The 24584-nt window shown below is 39.6% G+C and overlaps 1 protein-coding gene across 1 annotated transcript; it reads left to right on the top strand.

Moving 5' to 3' along the window:
- The first annotated feature begins 1224 nt into the window (after positions 1–1224).
- Positions 1225–23890, top strand: RALA (v-ral simian leukemia viral oncogene homolog A (ras related)). Its single transcript, XM_006832115.1, has 4 exons — positions 1225–1338; positions 4071–4279; positions 14017–14191; positions 23768–23890. The coding sequence occupies exons 1-4, from the start codon at positions 1225–1227 to the stop codon at positions 23888–23890; spliced, it is 621 nt and encodes a 206-aa protein (XP_006832178.1).
- The last annotated feature ends 694 nt before the right edge of the window (positions 23891–24584 follow it).

Here is a 24584-nt window from a genome sequence, read left to right as displayed (position 1 = left end):
GGCACAAGAGAAGAGATAGGCAAGATGAGACATGGTGCTTCAAACTGTGATTTAGGGAAGCTGTTTTGACCAAAACAAGTCAGAGAGATCTGAGAAGAAAAGGTGCAGCCTCCTTGATCCCTGATAGCGGTCTTTCACCTTGGGCCTCTACACAGACTCAGTGTTTATTGAGAATGCACTGTATTTCTTTCAATGGCCAAAGGTAACTGGATGCCATTCGTGTGTGTCACTGCTACAGCTTCTGTGGGAACATGGCCTAAAGCTCCACACTGAGCATATGACGTGTATTAAACAAGTCCATGTTCTGAGAAAAGTGAAAGCACACTTAGATCCAGGTCTTTAAATTAGAGATTGACCATCCACCCCAAGATACACAGAAATGTTTGGAAATAGAATTTTGGAAGTTGGGGTGTGCAATCAGTTTTGTATTCTGTTATTCTACTGCCAAGCTATAAGATTGAGATTTCTCTGTTTATAAAATGGCAGTAAGTAAACCTCAGTGAAACCCTTAAAGGCATGCTTTGAGAAGAGATTGGCAGTCTTTGTGTCTGTCAGTTTTTTTCTTATTGAAAATAGAATAGCTAGTCTTTAATTATTGCCAATATAAGTTAATATGAAAATAAAGCCCCCCCAAAAAATCTCAGAAGGCACAAGGGGCAGAAAAAAAAAGACAAATGGAAACAGGAAGTCCAGGGAAGACTTGGAAAGAGCACTGTTGCATTATGGGGATTGCAACCATTGTCGTGAAATAAAATGTATAAATTGTTGAACAGGAAAAGTTTCCTCTGTAAACTTTCACCCACACCACAATAAAGCATTCGAAGAGAGAAAGGAAGAAAATAGTTTTCGTTTTCATAATCTATGTGTTCATATTTCAATGCATCTTATAGCGCATTAACTGTCAGCATGAGGCTGCATTGGGAAATTTCCACTTTTAGACACAGCTCATTACCGAAAACCAATTATTATCAGAGAGATGCCCTTGAGTGACATGCTTGCTTTATTGCCGTAATCCTCATGGATAAGTAGTGATTCTTTGCCTGAGTGAGTGTACTTCGTTTGCCATCTGTTTAAAATCTTTCTGAAATGAAAACTAGTTTCTTCAACCCTAAGGACATCGTAGCTCTTTACTTCACTGGAGTTCTGGAAAAGGAGGCACTGAGGATTACTTATTCTTCACTCTTCATAGATTCTTCATTCTTCGGTGAAAGCTCTGCAACAAAGATGGCTGCAAATAAGCCCAAGGGTCAGAATTCATTGGCCTTACACAAAGTCATCATGGTGGGCAGTGGTGGTGTGGGCAAGTCCGCGCTGACTCTGCAGTTCATGTACGATGAGGTAAGTGCTTGTTTTATAATAAGCATCCATGTTTGGGCCTTCAAAGACTATAGCTCTAGCCCAGGTTTTGTGCTATTTGGATTGATTCCTTGAAAAATACTAATCATTTTTATTCATATTTACGTTAGAGCCAATGCCTGTACTTAATTGGTTTTACAATTCAAGAACTCAAGGTCCTTAAAAACTTCCTGCTTTATGAAACATAAAAATACTAAAAATACTACCTTTTTTTGAGCAATCTAACTTTGGCTTATTTGTAGTTTTTTAATGGGGATTCCTACCTAGCATAAAGGAGCTTTGGTAGCATAGTAGTTACGAGTTGAGCTGCTAACCTCAGGGTCAGCAGTTCAAAACTACCAGCTGTACCACAGGAGAAAGATGAGGCTTTCTGTTCCTGTAAAGATTTACAGTTTTGGACCCCTATACAGGGTCACTATGAGTCAGAACAACTCAACGACACATACACATCATCACCACCATCACCACCTTGAATTAATTAATAGTACCTGAAATTAACATGCAAAGGGGCTTCAAAAAGTTTGTGGAAAAATGCTGTTATCTCTTCATTTCATTTTTCCACAAACTTTTTGAAGCCGCCTGTATATAAAGGAGTAGCCTTGGTGGCACTATGGGTTAGGCACTGGGCTGTTAACCACAAGGTCAGCAGTTCAAACATACCAGCTGCTCCACAGGAGAAAGATGAGGCTATGTGCTCCTGTAAATGATTTACTCTCAGAAGCCCTGTCAGAATTGACTTGATGCCAGTGGTTTGGTTTGCTTTGTATATGTTGTTGTTGTTAAGTGCCATTGTGTTGGTTCTGACTTATAGCAACTGTGTTTAGGGTTTCTGAGGAGCAGTAGTAGGTACGTTAGAACCACCAACCTTGCTTTGTATATGTTGTTGTTGTTAAGTGCTCAGTTCTGACCCATAACAGCCCTGTGTAGGGTTTCCAGGGAGCAGCTGGTGAGCTTGAACTGCTAACCTTCAGTTCAAACCGACTTTACAGTCCAGCGCATTAACCTGTAGTGTCACACCAGGAATGAATAGGTCATGTATTTGTTGTGTGTTTGACATGGCCCTACACTCACCTGACAAGTAAAAAGTATTCCTAAGTATAATTAGTGTAGGTTACAGATTTCTGAATGTATTTGTATCAGACTTTATTGTTCCAGAGTTGAGATCTCAACCTGTATACACTAATATATTCTTTCCTTAGGGAGTTTTCTCAAGTCTTTATGATTTAAGAGTTGGTAATCCTGGTGTGGCACTGTGGGATAAGTGCTGAACTGCAGAGTCGGCAGTTCAAACCCAAAGCCACTCCTCGGAACCTTTGCCAGGGTCACTAGGAGTCAGAACAAACTCGATGACATTTAGCAACAACAATCCAGTATAAGCATATAACCTCAAGTTTTCCTCCAAATGGGAGCAAGTTTAGCTTTATATTCTTAATCTCTTGATGCTTGTAACAATCCTGCATCATGGGTGGTGGCACCCCATTTTACAGGTGAGGAAATGAAACCTCAGAGGGGATTAACCAACTTTGCCAAGAAGAGTGATCACAGATGAGAAACCCAGGTGCAAGTGTGTTCTGATTAGACCTTACAGATTCATATCACCCCATGTCGCTTCCTATTGTCTGCTTATCAACTTTTCTTTCACAAATACAAAATTCTCTTTGATGATTTTAATAAAAAGTTTGAGGAGGCAGGGACTTAAATGAGGTTACTAAGTAATTTGTTCATTTCTGTTTTCCATACTATTCATTTTATAGCCATCTTCTCTCAACCTAATATTTACACCAGCCCCCTTCTCCTTGACAATAAAGAGGGCAAAAATTAAAATAATCAGATGTCTAACATTGGCTGAATGGCTAAGCACAATATTGTTGTTCATAAGTGCCATCAAGTCGATTCCAACTCCTAGCCACCCTGTATAGGGTTTCCGAGGAGCAGCTGGTGAAGCACAATATTAGTATGTAAATATTGTCGAATGATGTGTATTTTTTACAGTCACAAATGCACCATTTCCAGTTGTTAATAATATTCTTTGAGTGCTTATCTTGTTCCGTGTTCTGGAGATCCAGCAGTGAGGATAGTCAGGATTCCTACTGTCAGGGCTTAAATTCTAGGAGGGAATAATATTCCTTAAACAGAGAAGCAAGAAAATGTCAGGTAATAGTGGGGGGCGCGGCGGCGGGGGAGTCTAAAATTAAAATGGCTGTTGTCATTAAGTGCTGCTGAGTTGGTGTCAATCCATAGCGACCTTGAATAAAGTTTCCGAGGAGCAGCTGGTGAGCTTGAACCACTGACCTTGTGGTTCAAACCAACCTTGCAGTCCAGCGCATTAACCCACAGCGCCACACCAGAATGCCAAAATTAAAATTAATATAGTTTTTACCATTGGCAAAACTGGGAGAAAGGTAGGCGCCCTGGTGGTGCTATGGGTGAAGTGCCAAAAGGTGTAAACCCACAAGCTCCTCTTTGGGAAGAAGATGTGGCCGCCTGCATCCGTACAGATTTCCAGTCTCTGAACCTATGGAGCAGTTCTGCGCTGTCTTATGAAATCTCTGTGAGTTGTAATTGATTCAACAGCCGTGGGTCTTTTGGGTTGGGTAAAGGATCACTCTGTACTAATTTGACAACATCATGTGAATTCTAGTTATTTAAAATAGAAAGTTTTGACTAGCAAAAGATGATAATTTAAAAATGGATGTGTTTTTCTTCTTTTGTAGTTTGTGGAGGACTATGAGCCCACCAAAGCAGACAGCTATCGGAAGAAGGTTGTGCTGGATGGGGAGGAAGTTCAGATTGATATCTTAGATACTGCTGGGCAGGAGGACTATGCTGCAATTAGAGACAACTACTTCCGAAGTGGAGAGGGTTTCCTGTGTGTCTTCTCTATTACAGAAATGGAATCCTTTGCAGCAACAGCTGACTTCAGGTATAACAGGGAACAGTGTTGTTGATCTGACATATTGTGAGGCATGTTTCTTCCCCTGTAACAGGTGGAGAACTGGAGGCTCTTTGTTGTTAATCTTTTACTCTGCTTCTAATTGTGTTTATTTTCTCTTTAATAGTAACATCTGACTCTACACACTCCGTATTTACCCTCAGATATTCAGTATGGCTTATATGATCATGCTGTCCTGGAGTCAGTTGTGTAAGAACTTGAGTTTTGTGAAATATCCAAAGTCTCTATGCATCGCTGCAGTATTTTTCTTTGAAATAAAATAACTCCTGCAAGATAATGCACGGGACCGCAGGTCGGTTTGAACCATAAGATCTGCAGTTCAAACTTACCAACTGCTCCTCGGGAACCCTATACAGATTGCTTTGAGTTGAAATTGACTTAACTGCACTTTACAACAACAACAACTGTCATAATGTGAGCGTAGTGGCTCCCTACGATAAGCACTGGACTGCAAGCCACAAGGTCTGTGGCTCAAACCCACCAACCACACCATGGGGAAAAGATGAGGCTTTCTGCTCTTATGAAGATTTAAAACCTCAGAAACCCTATACAGGGTCACTATGAGTCGGAACATACTTGATGGCACTTAACAATAACAACTACCATAGTAGTTAATGCTCAATAACAGCACGGAGCTCCGACCCAGATTTTAAGCTTTCCTGTGTTAGTCACTGGTTTTTCAGCACTTGTGTGATTTGTGATGCTCTGCAGGCACATGGTCTTCCTCCTTGGAGTTGTTGTTAAGTGCTGTCCAGTCAATTCCAACTCCTGTTGATCCAATATAGGGTTTCCAAGGGGCGACTGATGAGTTTGAACCACCGACCTTGTGGTTCAAACTGACGTGGTGATCCAGTGCGTATCGTACAGCTTATTTGGTTTGGGAGGAGGTTTTGGTGAAGGGTAAGGCATTCCTCATTCTGTAAGTGAAATTTGATGTAAAGTTCTTAAGTCTTACAAATAATACATCCATTATCAAAGATATTCTTTATATATTTTCATTTCTCTGTTGAAAGCATCTGCTTTGGGTTATGTGGGATACAAAAGAAGCATGTAATTTAGCTTCTATTTTCAAGATATACGCAGCATACTTGAATATGGGGGTAAGTCAGGAAATATTGCTGCTAGAGTTCCAGTTCATATATGTATGAGTTTTATTCCAGACAAACCGTGTTTGAATTTGTCTCTGCAAGCAGTGGATGACTGTAGACAAGTTCTCCTAGTAATACACTTCATCTTGTTGTTAGGTGCTGTCGAGTCAGTTCCGACTCATAGCAACCCTGTGCATGACAGAATGAAAGTCATTCTGGTCCTGTGCCATCTGCACAATTGTTTGAGCCTGTTGTTGCTGTCACTGTGTCAGTGCATCTCTGTTCCGCTGACGCTCACTTTACCAAGCAGGATGTCCTTTTCCAGGGACTAGTCTTTCTTGATAGTAAGTCCAAAGTACCAAACACAAAATCGCACCATCCTCACTTCTGAGGCGTCTTCGCTGGTTGTACGTCTTCAAAGACAGATTTGTTTGTTCTTCTGGTAGTCCATAGTACTTTCAGTATTCTTTGCCAATACCATAATTCAAGTACATCAGTTCTTCTATGATCTTCCTTATTCATTGTCTTAACTTTCACATACGTATGAGGCAATTGAAAATACCATGGCTTGGGTCAGACTCACCTGAATCTCTTGGGTCTTCAAATTGCTCTCTTTGCTCTTGAACAGTGGTGCAGCAGATTTAGCTAATGCAAGATATCGTTCAGTATCTTGACTGCTGCTTCCATGAATGTTGATAGTGGAGCCAAACAAAATGAAGTCTTTGACAACGTCAATCTTTTTTCGGTTTATCATGGTGTTATTTATTGGTCCAGTTGTAAGGATTTTCATTTTCTTTACATTGAGATGCAGTCCATACTGAAGGCTTTGGTCTTTGAGTTTCATGAGTATTTTTAAGCCCTCTTTCTTTTCAGCAAGCAGGGTTGTGTCGTCTGCATATCACAGGTTGTTAGTTAGACTTCCTCCTATTTTGATGCCATGTTCTTCATGTAATCCAGCTTCTCGGATTACTTGATTACTTGCTTAGCATATAGATTGAGTATGGTGAAAAGATATTACCCTGGTGCACACCTTTCCTGATTTTAAAACAGTCAGTATTGTCTTGTGAGGTTTGAATGACTGCTTTTAGTTCTTTGTACAGCTTTATCATGAGCAAATTGCTCTGGATTACCCATTTTTCTCACAGTTAATCTGTAGTTTGTTATAATACAATCAAATGCCTTTGCACAGTCTGTAAAACACAAACATCTTTCAGATATTCTCTGCTTTCAGCCAAGATCCATCTGACATCAGCAGTGGTGTCCCTGGTTCCATGTCAATTTCGGTCAGCTTCCTGTCAGTGAATGTTCTGCTGAAACTGTTTTTGAATTATCTTTAGAATTTTATTTGTGTTTGATATTAATTATATTGTTAGATAATTTCCACATTCTTTTGGGTCACCTTTCTTTGGAATGGGAACAAATGTGAATCTCTTTCAATTGATTGGCCAGGTAGCCATCTTCCAAATTTCTTGGTATAGACAAGTGAGCAACTCCAGCATTGCCTCAGTATTCCTTCAATTCTTGGAGCCTTGTTTTTCACCAATGACTTTAGTGCAGCTTGGGTTTCTTTGTTCAATGTCATTGATTCTTGATCATTTACTACCTCTTGAAATATTTGAGTGTCAACCCTTTCTTTTTGGTACAGTGACTCTGTGTATTCTCTTTGTCTGCTTTTGATGCTTCTTACATCTTTCAGTGTTTTGCCTGTAGAGTCCTTCAGGATTGCAATCCAAGGCTTGAATTTTTTCTTCAGTTATTTCAGCTCAAGAAATGCTGAAGTGTTCTTCCCTTTTGGTTTTCTAACTCCAGGTCTTTGTACACTCCATTATAATACTTGACTGTGTTCTTAAGCAGCTCTTTGAAATTTTCTATTCATCGCTTTTACTTGCTCACTTCTTCCAGCTGCTTTAAATTCTTAGTGCTCAAGAGCAAGTTTCAAAGTCTCTTCTAATATTCATTTTCTCTTTCCTTTCTTATCTGTCTTTTTAATGATCTTTTGCTTTCTGTATGAATGGTGTTCTTGATGTCCTCCAACAACTGTTTTGGGTTTTGGTCACTAGTGTCTAATGCATCAAATCTGTTCTTAAGATGATATCTAAATTCAAGTGGGATATATTCAAGGTTATATTTTGGCTCTTGTGAACTTGTTTTGATTTTCTTTAGCTTCAGCCTGAACTTGCATACTATGTTCTGCTCCACAGTTAGTCCCTAACCTTCTTTTGGCTGATAATACTGAACTGCTTCATCGTCTCTTCCCACAGATATAGTCAATTTGGTACCTGTATATATTCCTTCTTGTGAGATCCACATGAATAGTTTCCTTTTATGTCATTGATAAAAGGTATTCACAATGAGTAAGTTGGTCCTATAAAAGACTATCATGCGATCTCCAGCATAATTTGTAAAACCAAGGTCACATTTTCCAACTACTAACCCTTCCTTTTTGTTTCAACTTTCGATTCAAATCACCATTAATTATCAGTGCATCTTGATTGTGTGTTTGATCAATTTCAGAATGAAGAAGTTGGTGCTATTCTTCAATTTCATCATCATTGACTTTAGTGATTGGTGCAGAATTTTGAATAATAGTGGTTTTATAGGCATATGGATGTTACCACAAACAACATTGTACTTTAAGATCTTGAAATACTCTTTTTGACAATCAGTACTCCGCTGTTCCTCTTCAAAATGGCCAGTACCAGTACATTTCATTTCACTAATATCCATCTTATGCATTCCATTTCAGTTTTGATGGCTTCCAGTTTTTCTAGATTCTTGCTTTATATATTCCACTTATTAATGGATGTTTGCAATTGTTTCTTCTCATTTTGAGTTGTTCCCTGTCAGCAGGTGAAAGTTCCAAAAGCTTTGCTCCATCCGCATCATTAATGTCAACTCTCCTTTGAGGAGGCAGCTCTTCTCCGGTTGTGTTTTGAGTGCCTTCCAACATGAGAGGCTTATCTTTTGGAACGCTGTCAGACAGTGGTCTGCTGTAAGGTTTGCAGTGGGTAACCTTTCAGAAATGGTCCACCATGCCTTCTTCCTAGTATGTCTTAGTCTGGAAACTCTGTTGAAACCTGTTTACCGTGGGTGACCCTGCCAGTATTTAAATAGCATCTCAGCAACAGACGCTCGACACACCATAGCACAACAAACTGACAGGGGAGGGGTGTCGTCTCATTAGGGTGCCTTCAACCAAAAGTTTACATCCTACCAGTGGCTTCTGAGGTGATCTGCGAGGCCAATTAAATTCAAGGCAGAGAGATAAACTGGAAGATTATGGTGACTATTTCCTTTCTTTTCTAAATTCCAAAGATAGATGTTATCAAAGGACATAGGACAATCACGGGGGCTTATTAGGGTGAAAATTTAAAAATGCATCGATGAGAAAAAGGCCAGTAAAATTGTGCCCAGGGAATTGTATCCCATCTTGAGAACGTATATGCTCATTCTCTAAGGTAGCAAGGGCTGCCCCAAAATAACTTTGTTGGGACATCTTTCTCTATCCACCTGTTACTACCTTTTCAAACTTCTTTTTGTTCCCAAAATGCAAAGAACAGTTCAAAGGAACATGATTTGAGGCTCTTTGAAGATGTCAGAACTGCTACTTGGATACGGTGTCAATTGAAGAGCCCAGAATTTTTCAGGGGAGGGTTAGAGAAATGGAGACACCACCTTCAGAAGCTGGAGAATGTGCTGAGAAACAGTAGCTTCACATTTTTGTGTTTTAGTTTAGTAAAGGTTTACATGATTTATTAGTAAAGCTTTTTGACTTAACAAGGCAGGAGACATGGGCAGTGATCAGTACAGGGCATCCAGAAGGGGAGAGGAACTGGGATGGCTTCATGAAATGGATGGACCTGAAATACGGCAATTTGCAGAGATGCACAAAGAATATCTCTCAGATGTATGAGCCAGAAATGGAGCCTCTATTGGCTTTTACAAAGCATTCTTATAAAGAAGAAATTTCATGTATGAGAAAATGCAGCAGCATTTACAGACCATAGTAACATGTAATGCTGGGAGACATGTTGAAAGTTGCATAAATGTCAGTATTTATTCAACAAATATTTGAATGTTTATTATGCCTAAGCTCCTGCTCTAGGTAGTAAAATAAATTTTGTCACCATGGTCACAAAAGCCAAAGTGTTATGTCAAACAGATGGGTATTTTTATGCCAAGAGAGAAACTCTTAGATTGCTATTCCATAAAATCAATGAGTGAGTCTCATTGGACCTCCAGCGTGTTACCCTAACCATAAATTAAAATGGCCCTGGTAACTCATGAGCAATGGTGGCTGGTGGCTATGTGCTGTGGAGTCGATTCCGACTCGTAGCCACCCTGTACAGGGTTTCCGAGGCTGTAAATCTTCACAGGAGCAGAAAGCCTCTTCTTTCTCCCGCGGGACAGCTGGTAGTTCCAAACTGCTTAGGAAGGGTGTTTTTGAGAAGGTCTGAAGAGTCAAGGTATTACACATGTGCTAACCTACAAAATAGAGCATCAGTGTGGCTCCTTTCTTGAATCTTCCTGAGTGAGCATCCTCATCACCAAGAAAGATTCCAGTACCACTCGGCACTTCTGTACTGAGCTGATGTATACTATGTTTTGCTTGATAGGGTAAAAACAGTTGAGAGCAGGAGCTACTCTATGTATCCTTAGTACCCATAATTGGGATGGTTGCTAGCTGATAACGTTTGGCACATGCTTAGTAAGCTATTGATTTTATTTGAAAACCCTTTTGGTTTCTCGTTTTCTTATGGACCAAACTGTAAAGATACCTCTCTTAAAATCCTATAATTTGTTGTTAAGTGCCATCAAGTTGGTTTCGACTCATAGCAACCCTGTATAATAGGGTTTCTGAGGAGCAGCTAGTGGGTCTGAACTGCTAACCTTGTGGTTTACAGTACAGTGCTAATCTACAGCATCACATAAGAAATTCAAAATCATATTATAACAGCCTCAAAAATTATACTTAAAGACAACATCACATTAAACAAAATGTGTATGATGGTTATGGGCATAATATTACCGTTCTCTGACATCCAGCAAAGTAGCTAATTTACTTACTAACTCAAGAATATTGTTTTCTCACCTCTAAGCCCAGAAGGCCCAGGTATTCTGTAGCCATTTTTCTGATAGCATTGCTTATACTGTGATCTCAGTGTTCGTCTCCCTATAGCACCAGTCTTAGTGTAGTTTAGTAGATATTTAGCAGCAAACAATGAATGCCTATATAATTTCCGTATTCAGTGATGCTATATAGGGAATTACTTGCTGTTAATACTGGTTCTAACTCTGCATTTGAAACAACCAATTTAAACTTTTTTTTTTTCCTGAATGGCTAAATGGTCTTTATGTGACCCACATTTTCCTTTTGTTTCATGTTCTCCCATGGCTTTGAACTTATCACTGTAATAAAGAAGCTTGTCCTCTGCCCATTTGTAGTTGTGCCCTGCAGAGGCAGTGTTGTATGGTATGGATTGCTGCACCACAATGCCCTGTGGCTGCCTTAGTGGCCATCCCATATCAGTGGTGGGGTTTCATGATGAATCACTGGGGGGAAGTAAACCTTCTTCAACAGCTTTGTTCCCTAGATACCTCATTATGGGGCCATCCCAGGTCCCATGGTATCCAGTGTAGAAGATGAGTTAGACTGCTCAGGTTCAAACCCAAGTTCTTTTACTTCTAAACAAGAGACATAATTTCTCTGTGCCTCAGTTTCCTTCTGTCTTAGATAAGAATAATAATAGGTTTAGAGTGCAGATTAAATGTGATCAGGTATGTAAAGCATTTACAACTATGTCAGACACATTGTGAACACTCAGTAAAACGTTAACAGTAGTGAAGGTGGGTGGTAGTTGGTAGTAAGAGGCCAAGGAAACATTACATGAGAGGCACAAAAGAAACCATCTCATAAAGTAAGTCATAATGAAGAGCTTTACTCCGCCTTTCAAACGTCCTGGTAAGACCTGTACAATCAAGTAAACTGTGCTAATGATCTGCCATTGTAATGTTGTCAGGTGCCACCAAGTTGAGTTAACTAATAGTGACCCTGTCTGACAGACTAGAACTGCCCCCTAGGGTCTCCAAGGCTGTATTCTCTATGGGAGCACATCACTAGGTCTTTTCTTCCATGAAGCTGCTAGTGGGTTTGAACTGCCAATCTTTTGGTTAGCAGTCAGTCATTTAACCATTGTGCCACCAGAGCCCCTTGACATTGAAATAATGAGTCTAAAATACTCATATACATGTAATTTCAGTATCTTAATAATTTTAAAGGAGAGGTATCCGAAAGAGCAAGATAGTAAGCTTAGAGTTTACAGATTTATTTGTTCTCTTGATTTTGCAAGAAAACATCTTCCTCTAGTAAATTGTTATCATAAGAACAGTTAACATTTATTGGATATTTGCTATGTGCCAGGCACAGTCCTAAGCATTTTATGTACAATTCTCATGTTATTGAGAAGTTGGTTCTGACTCACAGCGACCTTGTTTCCAAGCGTGGCTGATGAGCCTGAACTGCTGGCCTAAGAAAAGTGTTATTGTTAGCCCCGTTGTATGGATGAGGCAAAAAAAAACTTAAGGCAGTGAAGTGCCTGACCCAGAGTCACATGACTAGGCAGGGCAGAGCCCTGATACAAATAATGAAATTTTGTGAGTTTTCCAAAGCAGTATTAACTTAATCTCTTATATAAAATCTGTATTCAAGAGGTAGATTTCAGGTAGCTCTGACATATGTGGTACTTTAAACATATAGTGGTGGGACCCTTGGCATAAGGAGCTTTGTTGAAGTAGTTAGTTACAAGTTTGACTGCTAACTGCAAGATCAGCGGGTCGAGCCTGCCTGCTGTTCTGAGGGAGAAAGAAGAGGCTGGCTGCTTCCTTGAAGTCTTAGAAATTCTATATAGAGTTACTGGGAGTCAGAATCGACTAAGTGGCGTGTGACATCAACAGTTGATTCATGAATTAGTATAAGACAATAGTGTAAAACTGGCATGGGGGCAGTGTCTGACCTCTTCTAACTTCACTGTTGGCACAGCATCACTCTATTAGCATCAGCCCAAGGCTGACCTGTGAGGCAGAAGCCAGGCATGCCTTCAGCCTTTTGACCAATTCTGACACCATCTGTCCCTCCCACACACACTCAACTGTTCTGCTGGGTTTGATCATTGATGGCAGTCACCACTCAGAACTCATAGACAATACTTACAATGAATGGGGTTGTATTAGGGAATTTACAATTCAGGATCAGAAAGAGGGCATGGTTCTCTGATCGGTACAGCCTCAATCGTCCCTGCAGGCACACCTCTCTCCAGCCTGGCTTCTCAAACATGCAGCCCCTTGGTCTCTGACCTCAGGCAAGTGTTACAAAGCACTTTTAGTTCTGCCAGTAAATGGCCACTCCTTATAAGCCTCAGCCCAAAGACAGTCACTCAGCCCCTTCCTACCCCCATTAAGAACCTGGAGGCAACCAACTCTGCTAGCAAGCCCTGCCCAGAGGCCCTCTGCCTTCCATGCTCTTCGGACCCTGTTGTTGTTAACCTCCATTGGGTCATTTCCAACCCATATAGACTTATTTCTGACCCATATAGGGTCATAGGACTCTGTATACGGTTTCAGAGGAGCAGCTGGTGAACTTAAAATGCTGACCTTGCGGTTCAGACCAACTTTGCAATCCAGCATTAGGGGAAATTGTAGGTACAGAGGAGCCCTCTTTACAGCTTTTCTGTAAATCTAAAACTTTTAAAATGAAAGTGTAATTTTCAGAAGAAGCATTTAAAGGGAAGTTACATTTGAATTTCATTTTATGCCTCTGCTGCTTAGCTCATACATTCTTCTTTGGTGTACATGCATATCTCAAAGATACTGCAGACCACCACAATAAAATGAATATCATAAAGCAAGTTGCACAGTTTTGTTTGGTCTTCTAGTGCATATAAAAGTTATGTTTATACTATACTTTAGTGCCTGAAGGAGCTTTGGTGACACCATGAGTTAAGAACTAGGCTGCTAATTGAAAGGTCTGGGGTTCAATCCCAGCTGCTCTTCAGGAGAAAGATGATGAGGCAGTCTTCTTCCATAAAGATTTACAAGCCCCAGAAACCTGTGGCTCCGTTGTCCTCTGTCCTGTAGGATCACTGTGAGTTGGAATTAAGCCGATGGCAGTGGGTTTAGTAGTCTCTAAATGTGCATTGTGAAAAAGTTTGAAATGTTGAGAGAATTACCAAAATGTGACACAAAGACATGAAATGAGCCCTTGCAGTTGGAAAAATGACACCAATAGGCTTGCTCAATGGAGGGTTGTCACAAACCTTTAATTTGTTTAAAAAATGCATTATCTGCAAAGCACAATAAACTGAAAGCACAGAAAAACAAGATATGCCTATGTGTTTTCTATGTCACTGTATTTAAAGTTGGGGGGGGGCGGGTTGTATAGCTCAAATGATTGATCAAGTAAGAAAGAAGGACTGGTTATTTCCTGCCATGGGATAAATGACCTTACTGTCGTGTAGCTATGTAGGCACACATGTAAATTATAAATAAATGTAATTGCAGATGGTTACTTGTTAGGTAGTAGTCAAAAAACATAATATTTTCTTCTGATTTTCTTTTATCCAGGGAGCAGATTTTAAGAGTAAAAGAAGATGAGAATGTTCCGTTTTTGCTTGTTGGTAACAAGTCAGATTTAGAAGATAAAAGGCAGGTTTCTGTAGAAGAGGCAAAATCCAGAGCCGATCAATGGAATGTGAACTATGTGGAAACATCTGCTAAAACACGAGCTAATGTTGACAAGGTAAGGTATGACTCTCCGTGCTACTACATCATGCTAAAAATAGGATGATTTGCTTTAACTCGCCTCTATTTTGTTTAGAGATTATAAGAGACTTTCAAGGAGAGAATTTCCTTTTTACTGTATGTTGATTTTTATCAGCCCTGAGTACTCAAGTGCAACATGTTAGGAATTTCATGCAGATTCACAAGTTTATAAGAGACATTCAAGCATGAGGACACTACAACAAACAAAAAATTTTTTAAGCACTGATAGAATTTCTGACCTGAATCCCTGCCTTTTTTTCCTGTTAGTTGTTGTTGTTAACTACATCGAGTCGGTTCCAACCCATAGCGCCCTGTATAGATAAGGTTTCTGAGGAGCGCCTGGTGAGCTGGAACTGCTGACCTTGCTGTTCAGACTGACTTTGCAGTTCAGCGCATTAGCCCACAGTGCCACACCTGGGCTGAATAATTTTAGAGGAATTGGAGAAGCCCGAGTTCAAGCCCTGGCCTTCTTGCCTCTCTCCCCACTCCTACCCAACCCCCGTTAAGTTCTCAAAAGCCAAGGTGCCTCCCCGGGTGAAGGACCCTCCGATTATGAGGATTCTAAAATCTCTTACTACTATCACTACACTTCCCCACCTCAACCTTTATTTCCCCAAACAGAAGGGGAAACAGTGCCCCGAGTTTCTGGGGTGTTGCCTCCACCCTTAACCCCTCATCTCCTCACTTTGTTCAGAGTGGACCTGCCTGAGGGAAAGCTATACAGTATCTCTATGGGTTGGAACCAGCTTGATAGCACTTAACAAAAACAGTGCTTTATTTCAAGATTGGCAGTTCAAACTTACTAACTGCTCCTTGGAAACCCTAAACAGGGTTGTTAGGAGTCAGAGGAGAGTTAACATGCTTTATTTAAAAGTTGCCTTTCTCTCATTCCGTATTAAGAGTTAGTACACGAACCCGCAGCGCTCTCTCCATAACCGCCTTGACATTTTGGGTTGCTCTGTTAATTTTTCTTTTGCTTTTTTGTGTTTTTTTGTTTGTTTGTTTTTACTTTTGCATTTAAGACCATTAAATTTGATTTTGTTTTGCTCGAAAAAAAAAGAAAGAGTTAGTACTGTATTCTCAGGTGTGTGCCTGAGAATACTGTGTGTACCTGTCAAGAGATCTATAAGATAGTACAGAGTCCACAGGAACTAACATGTCCCACTAATGGCAGGGATCTATCAAAACTATGACCCATCAATTCAAATTATAAAAATTTACTGATAAAATGCATAAATACTAGATAGTCAAAATAGTCATAGAAGCAAAAAAACTGGAAATACTCCAAATACCCAAGAACAGGCTGGTTTAAATTAATAGTGTACTTGTCAAATGAAATACTATACAGCTGTTAAAAAGAAGTAAGAGTAGGACTGAATGTACTGATCTGGAATGATCTTCAACATGATATAAGTGAAAATAGCAAGGTGGAGAGAAATATCTAGCCTATTGCCATCTCTGTTTTAAACCTGCAGGACAGTTGGCTATGTAAGAATCTGGTACCCATGGTATCCACCAGAGAACCAAACAATGGGTATATATGCTCTTTTCACTGTAAATACCCTTCTGTACTATTGTATTTAGGTTTTTATCATAACACGTGTTTTTTCTATAGAGAAAATTAAATATATTAGGCTGATTTAATTAACATGACTGTATAACAGAATGTTCCCCTAAACTTAGTGGATAAAACAACTTATTTGTTATGCTCATGGATACTGTGGGCTAAGAATTTAGACAAGGCAAGGTGGGGATGGCTTGTCTCTGTTCGACGTGTCGTGCCTCAGCCCAAAAGTGGAGGCTGGGCACTGATGTGTGTAAACTTTGATCCTAAAGTCTTGGTCACACTTGTCTGACCGCTGATGCTAGCTGTTGTCCAGGGATGCCTCAGTTCCTCTCCTTGTGGTCTTTCTGTGTGTGATGGTTTGAGCTTCACCACATCGAGGGCAAGTATCCCAAGAGAACAAGAACAGAACCGTATAGCTGTTTATGACCTAGCCTTGGAGGTCATAAATATTTGGAAGTCAGCTTTATTTCCACCTCATTCTGTTGGATGACTTAGTCACAAAGTGTCACCCAGGTTTAAGGGAAGGGAAAATAGACTCTACCTCTTCACGGGGAGTGGCAAGGTTCTGAAAAAGCAGGTGGGATCAGAGATTCTGCTGTAGCCATTTCTGAAAAAATAGAGTCTGCAGTCAGGGTCACCTCTTCCCAACAAAACCACTTTAAATGAGGCTGCTTATAAACCAAAACACAAGTTCATACAGAAATATGATTTCATGGAGAGTAGCTATCAGAGTACATGAGTGGCTAAAAGTAACTTGTGGCAACTATTTAGTTTCCAGGGTTAACTATACATTTTTTGCTGAGGATGTGGTGTAATAGTAAGAAGAAATCCTACTTATTGGTTCTTATAAGAGCTAGGTACTGTGGCAGGCACTGAACTTTAATCCTTAACTCTGTGAGACGTAGCTACTCTTCATGCTCACGTTTTAGAAAAGGAAATGAAAGTTGTTGTTATTGTTGTTAAGTGCCGTCGAGTCGATTCCGACCCATAGCGACTCTGTATAGGGTTTCCAAGGAGCAGCTGGTGAGCTTGAACCACAGATCTTGAAGTTCCAACAACTTTGCAGTCTGACTCATTAGCCCACAGCACCACACCAGGAGGAAATGGAAGTAGGAAAGGATAAAGTAACTGGCTCAAGGTCCAAGGACAGGTGGTGGCATTCACTGGTATGGGGATCTGGTCAGCTTTAGTCCCCACATTCGTTCTTCACTGTTTAATTCAAAACTATGGTTGGAATATTATTGACTACACAAAGGCTTTCGATTGTGTGGATCATGACAAGCTATGGACAACATTGCAAAGTATGAGTATTCCGGAATACTTAATTGTGCTCATGAGGAATCTGTACATGGACCAAGAGGCAGTTGTTCAAACACAACATGGGAACACTGAATGGTTTAAAATTAAGAAAGGTGTGCACAGGGCTGTATTCTTTCACCATACTTATTCAACCTCTTTGCTGAGCAAATAATCCGAGAAGCTGGGTTCTGTGAAGAAAAATGTAGCATCAGGATTGGAGGAAGACTCATTATAACAACCTGCAATACGCAGATGATACAACCTTGCTTTCTGAAAGTGAAGAAGACTTAAAACATTTACTGATGAAGATCAAAAATGACTACAGTCTTTGGTATGGATTGCATCTCAATGTAAGAAAACAAAAATCCTCACCACTGGACCAATAAACAACATTCTTTTCAACGGAGAAAAGATTGAAGTTGTCAAGGACTTCATTCTTCTTGCATCAACTATCAACACTCATGGAAGCAGCAGTCAAGAAATCAAAGGATGTATTGCATTAGGCAAATCTGCTGCACAAGACCTTTTTAAAGTGTTGAAGAGCAAAGATGTCAGCTTGAAGACTAAGGTGTGCCTGACTCAAGCCATGGTATTTTCAATAACTTCATATCCATGTGAAAGCTGGACAGAGAAGAAGGAAGACTGTAGAAGAACTGATGCTTTTAGTTATGGTGTTGTAGAAGAATATTGAAAGTGCCATGGGCTGCCAAAAGAACCAATAGATCCATTTTGGAAGAAGTGCAGCCAGAGTGTTCCTTGGAGGCCAGAATGGCCAAACTTCATCTCTCATACTTCGGACATACTGTCAGGAGGGAGAAGTCGCTGGAAAAGGATATCATGTTTGGTAAGGTGGAGGGTCAGAGAAAAAGAGGAGGACCCCCAGCGAGATGGATTGGCCAAGAGGCAGCATCAGTGGGCTCAAGCGTGGCAACTCTAGTGAGGTTGGCTCAGAATCGGGCAGTGTTTCATTCGGCTCTGTGTAAGGTTGCTATGAGTCGCTACTGACTCGATGGCACCTAGCAACAACAAATGGTTGGAATAGCCTGTGGTATCTCTGGCTTTATATGTCATCCACTACTGGAGGCCGGATCTCACATTTTCCTGGATAACAAGTGTTCAAGAGAATCAGTAGTCACTCCAACTCCCCATAAACTCTTAGGGTCTTTATGCCTTATCTTTATCTGGATTCCATATGGGATCCATGAATGGGAGCTTCAGAGAGGTAGATTTTAAATCTACCCTGTGAAAAAGCTTCATGACTCCAGTGATGTTGAGCAGGGGCATGCCCTATCTTCTGCATGCTTGTCACAGAGATCGTCCAGATGACCTTATCAGTACCCTTCTGGTTCTTAAATTATAACCCCAGTATTGTCTTTGATTTGAGAAACATCTTTTGGAGGAATGGAGGGAAGCTAAACAAGTAGACCTCCAAAATGGGGAGTATGATTTCTTATGTCAGGAGTGCATGTGTTTTATTGAGGAAAAAAAAATTTAGTAGAAACATACTGTGTATTTTTGAAAATACTTTTCTGCTTTTTTAACTATACAAGTAATACATGCTTGTTATAGGAAAAAAAAAAAAAATCCATACTGCAGAAGAATAAGCAGTAAAAGTGAGTCACCCTTCACCCAAATTCCATTCCCCTCCCTCTCCTAGAGCTAGCATTGCTTTCCAGCCCCCTTGTTTTTAGTGCAGCAGGCTCACTAACGCAGGCATCTAACAGAGAGCTTGGGTTGGATTTTTTTTCCTCATACAAATTGTATTTTACTGTGTATATTTTTTTTGTGACTTGCTTTTTAAATTTTACAACAAAAGTAGCGCTTGCCGTGTTATTAGATATAGATATATTACATTCTTTTGAAAAGCTATAAAATAACTCCAGTCAGGCTTTTACATAATTCAGCCATTTCCCTATGAATGCCATTTAGGTTGCTTGCCATTTTTTCTGTTACAAACAATACTACAATGAACTGTCTAGCTGTGCACCATGCAAGTGTGAAGAAAGGGTGTGTTTAAAAGTTTTTCAAGTTTGTGTTGTGAATTGGATGAAGGCTTACAGAGCAGATCTCATTGATTACAGTCCCCTCAGGATAACATCACGTAGCCGCTTTGTCCCTGTGCTTCTTCTTTTCCTTTCCTAAGGAAACTATATCCTCTTTTCACTTTGTAATTGTCTTCATTACAAATTGACAAGTGACCCTCTAGGAGGGCTTGTCCTTATACTCCCACCAACAATGTGTGAGGAAATCCTCCGCCATGGCCTTGCCAGCACCAAAACAACAGCCTTTATTAACGGCTAATCAGATAGAGTCCTGGTGTGACGCTGTGGGTTAATGCACCAGACTGCAGAGCCATTTGAACTGCAAGGTCGGCGGTTCAGGCTTGGTTACCAGCTGCTCCTCGGAAACCCTATACAGGGCCACTGTGGGTCGGAACCAACTCGATGGCACTTAACAACAGCAACAATCAGATCTGTATGGTCCTGTGGGTTAATACACTGGACTGCAAAGTTGGTTTGAAGCTCACCAACCCCTCCTTGGAAACCCTATACAGGGTCGCTGTATGTAGGAACCAACTGTATGGCACTTAATAACAATAACTATCAGATCAGTATATCGTTTTTTAAATTCATGTTTCCTGATTGCTATTGTAATACTGGACATCTTGTCATGGATTCATTGACCATTTGTATATCTTTTGAGACTTATGTGAAATTGCTTTCTTTTATTTACTTAATGAGTCATTTGTCCTTTTAATTGATTTGTTGTTAAGTGCCACTGAGTTGGTTTCAACTCATGGAGATCCTGTCTGTATACAGAGTTTCTGAAGAGTGCTTGCAGTTCAAACTGACTTGGTGGCCCAGTGCTTATCCTACAGTGCCACACCAGGACTCCTCTGATTCATAAGGCCACTCAATACTAAGGACATCCATTAATTCTTTGTCCATTTATGTCTATTGTCTCCTAATCTGTACCATGTATTTTAACTTAGTTGATTTTATCTTTTGCTGAGAAAAAGTATTAAAAATTGTGTAATCACGTTTGTAGCATTTTCTTCTTTGACTTCTGGGTTTTGTGGTTTGCTTAGGAAAACTGTTTCCCATCCTAATTTTTTTCTTTTAATCCTGTAATGTTTTGCTTTCTTTTTGTGATGACTTTTATAATAGATTCTTCAGTGTATTGGAAATCCATCTAAACTAGCGAGTACTGAGTACCTAAAATGAAGTGAGTGAAGACAAGATTTAGATAAGGATTTTTAGAGCAATGTTGATCAGTTACAATAACTTTTACATAGTTTTCAACTTTAAATATTCTAAGTTAAGCATTCTGACCTTGTTTTGTGTACTTTGGTTTTTGTTTTTAATTTATGTGTGAAAAGGGATTCCTATGATCTATAGACTAGAATTGGAGTCCTGTTGTGGTGCTGTGGATTAATGCACTGAACTGCAATGTTGGTTTGAACTGCAAGGTCAACAGTTCAAGCCCACCAGTCGCTCCTTGGAACCCCTATATAGGGTCGCTATGGGTTGGAACCAATTCAACAGCACATAACAACAACAACAACATAGACTAGAATTAAAGGAGCAAGTTTTATACCTACCATGTTGCCCTAAACTTGTATTAAGAAAAGTCAGAAGTAGCTCAGTGTGTTGGGGATTGATATTTTTCTAAATCCATCACAACCAGTTCTTTATTCCTAACCCTAGTTACCTATTTGCTTCCACTTGGCAATTGAAACAGAGCTTTCTATAGCTTTTCTTCATTAAAGTAGCTGATGCACACTTAAAGTCTCCCACTGTTTTTGATAGTTGAAATGACCTTGTCAGTTTCTAATATGAATTTATTTGAAGTTAATTGCATATACTCACCTGAAATTAGAAACTAAACCATCTTATAATATGCAGTGTAAAATGATGTTTCTGCAAACAAAACAGTCCTGGGAATACCACAATCCTTTCATTTAGTTAGCATAGATGCTTCCAGAAGTGGATTTTAAACAGAGGCATTCAGAAATTCATAGTCCCCAGGGAGGTAGAACTGACACAGATTCGGGGATGGGGGCAGGAGCTCTTGGGTTTTATATAATCACCGTGGTTCCAGCCTGTTGCTTCCCCCACCACCCCCACCATGCTCAATGTTTTCCTTGACCACCAGGGAGGGCCCTTAGTGGTAATCTTGTGTTCATCTGACTCAACCCATTAGTCTTTGATAGCTTTCTTGCTTTCTGACTTCATTTTATATTTCTTGCTCTAGAACCAGCCATTCATATATGAAACTCTGGGGGTTTTTTGGTAGGAATGTTTGAGGCCACAGTCTGGGTACTAACTTGTTCAGTGTGCTTGGGTTTCCATTACTTCATGGTCTTTCCAGTGATTAGTGCTAAAAAAGGTATGTATTTAAAGAAACAAAGTCATGAGAACAGACTCTTATTTCCAACTCAAATTTAACATTCAAAGATTTTTACCTCTTTGGCTGTATAGTTTTTATCTTTTACACTGAAAGTCTTGGATCCTAAACCACATAATCACTTACTTACATTATCTTTTTTAAGTTTTTATTGTGAATTGAGTGAAAGTTTACAGGGCAGATCATCAGTTTTACATTTACCAAATCATATACTTCGTTTCATTACAGTGATTATAATCCCCTCCATGTACCATCAGTTAACAATATTTCTTTCTTTTCATTTTAGCTCTTATTTATTTACTTACTTGTTTATATAAAACACCCAGGCATGTATAATAATTTATACCACCAAAGGGCACATTCTGCAAGTCTGCCTCCTGGCCGCCAGCTCCCAGTCCCTCTCTTTCCATGAATCTAGAGTCCTCAACTGCTCCCTCTCTTCATGTCCCCAACTCTGCCTCCATCTCTGGTGTCGCTGCTTCTCTGGATGGGGTCCCATATTCCACTTGTGCTCTTCTCCCTTGATGGTCCTACGGTCCTCTGTTTATGGACTGTAAGATTAACTACTCTTCTATTTTTGTTACAAAATTTCTACCTGTACAATTGTGACAGTCTCAATTAATCATGATAACAGTTACTAACTATTGAATCATAAGAATCTTATCCCCATCTCTTCTTACTGACCCATCTAGACAAGATGACAGCTATTCAGTGGGGACTCTTTCTTTCCCCCCATACTTTTAAACTAAACTCCCTCTTGAAACCTTGTAAGCCAGTCACTTCTTGCCTTTATCACCCTTTATCACCCCTTCATTTTAGCTAGTCAATGTTTAAGTTGCCCATCCCTGTCTACCCTGTGTACAGAGGGGGGGGATAGCATTGACACTTGATATGAAGACTCCTTCCATCTCTGTTGGTACTTTGAGCTGCTACCTCCATGAGTATTGATCAAGTTCATCAAATTGTAGCAATTTGCCCTTGTTTCCCTTATCAAAAATTGTTTGTTTTTTATATCTTCCTGTAGTCGATTTTTGATTATTAAGCCGTAGAGGGTAGGTCAAATGAGTACTATCTGCAGGTTTGGGCGTTCTTGTGTGTCTCCCCTCACTTCATATCAGCTGGATGCCTCACTCAGCTCTAGCCCTCTGTGGCTATGTCCTTGTCCATGGGCTCAGGGGTGTCCCCAGGTCTCACCACACTTTGGACCAACCAACTCTTCCTCTTCTCTCTCTCATCTCCAGGTCAACGGGAGTCTGCTTGCATTATCTTTTTATATATATAAAATGTTTCTAAAAGAGCAATACCAGTATTATTACTAATAACTGTAAACTACTAAAGATTTATTTTCCTTGTTTTGTTTGCTTTTTGTCCTTAGCATTTATTATAAGATACAATATATATTATGGCTAGAAGAGACATTAGGTAATTCACTATCCCATACGTGTGAATGCTTATCCTTCCAGCCCTTTTCTCTGTTCATGAAAACAGTTGTTAATGTCAAAAAATGTAATTTTTGAACTGTTGTGCTGGACTGTCCCCTTAACAAAAGCTGATACATTTACAAATAGAGTGCTACAAAGAAAACTTTTCTGGTGCCTCGTATCGAAATGAGAAAGTACTCATTCGTTCAGAAACATTTTTAAACGTGGAACTGAGGAAAAATAAGTTATTAGATATCATTTTGTGTAAGTGCCATCAAGTTGGTTCTGACTCATAGCAACCCTGTATAGGATTTCTGGGGAGCAGCTGTTAAACTCAAACTGCCGACTTTGTAGTTCAAACCGACCTTGCAGTCCAGAACATTAACCCACAGCGCCATACCAGGGCTCCTAGTAGATATCATAATAGTTGTTAAATATAAGTTTATTAAGCATTAATCAATTCTATTAAAAATGAATTAATAAAATAGCGTTGCTAATAACTACATTATTCAAATGCAATCCATTGAGTTTTCTCTCTAGAGCTGTCGACACTTTGTAGTGCCTTTTTGTTATTATCTTAAAAATGGGATTGGAAATGGAAATGTCAGGTTGTATGAGGAGACTTCAGAAAGTTAGTGGAAAAATTCCAGTAACTTTCAATTCCATGTTTCTACCAACTTTTTGAAGCCTCCTCTTATTATGTAAACATTCTTATCAAATGTAACTGCATTATTTTTTTTATCAAAAACTGTCATTCAGAAAATTTCCCCATCTTCCCATTTTTTTTTCAAATTGCTTGAAGAAGCAATTGCTGTATTATCTCTCATTTGTTTCATTTACACTATTTTCTTTTTTCTAGGTATTTTTTGACTTAATGAGGGAAATTCGAGCCAGAAAGATGGAAGACAGCAAAGAAAAAAATGGAAAAAAGAAGAGGAAAAGTTTAGCCAAGAGAATCAGAGAAAGATGCTGCATTTTATAATCAAAGCCCAAACTCCTTTCTTATCTTGATCATACTAATAAATATAATTTATAAGCATTGCCATCGAAGGCTCAATTGACTGAAATTACTTTAACATTTTGGAAATTGTTATGTGTCACTAAAAGCATGAATTGGAACTGCAGTGAAAGTCAAATTCACTTTAAAACGAAATTAGTGTGGCTTCACCAAGAAGCACAGCTCAAGCTCTCTCATAATTGCCTGCATTTATCACAGTCCTGAATGTAACGTGTGAGCTTATGTTTCGAGGGCATTTATCACGGTCCTGAATGTAACGTGTGAGCTTATGTTTCCAGGGCAGTCCTCCTTGGACTGTTGAAGAGAGGTGAGATGTGGGGATAGGAGGAAAGGCTCCTTCCTCTGGCTTATTATAAATCTTAAATTTTATATCATTTGAAAATGTCTTGGACTTCTACTGCCTTGAAAACTGACAATTGTGAACATGATAGTTTAAGTGTACCACTTTTTAAAACCATTGTTATGCAAAATATAGAAGAACAAGTGATTGGCATGGTTGTTGCATATTGTTAATTGAGAGTAATTCATCTGTGAACCTGCATTAATTACCTGGTGATTAAGTTAGAAAAGTGGTGTAAACTTGTATATGAACATTTTTGAATATGCCTTAATCTAAAAACCGAAAACTAACCCAGTTCCATTACACTGGGTGTCCTCC

Source organism: Chrysochloris asiatica, unplaced genomic scaffold (genome assembly GCF_000296735.1).
Source record: "Chrysochloris asiatica unplaced genomic scaffold, ChrAsi1.0 scaffold00006, whole genome shotgun sequence".
NCBI classification, from domain to species: domain Eukaryota; kingdom Metazoa; phylum Chordata; class Mammalia; order Afrosoricida; family Chrysochloridae; genus Chrysochloris; species Chrysochloris asiatica.
This window is presented reverse-complemented; position numbering and strand designations above follow the sequence as displayed.

Coding starts and splice junctions, on each gene's coding strand:
- RALA (XM_006832115.1), top strand. CDS start 1,225: ATGGCTGCAAATAAGCCCAAGGGTCAGAATTCATTGGCCTTACACAAA. Junction 4,280..14,016: donor GCAGCAACAGCTGACTTCAG/GTATAACAGGGA, acceptor TCTTTTATCCAG/GGAGCAGATTTTAAGAGTAA. Junction 14,192..23,767: donor CACGAGCTAATGTTGACAAG/GTAAGGTATGAC, acceptor TCTTTTTTCTAG/GTATTTTTTGACTTAATGAG.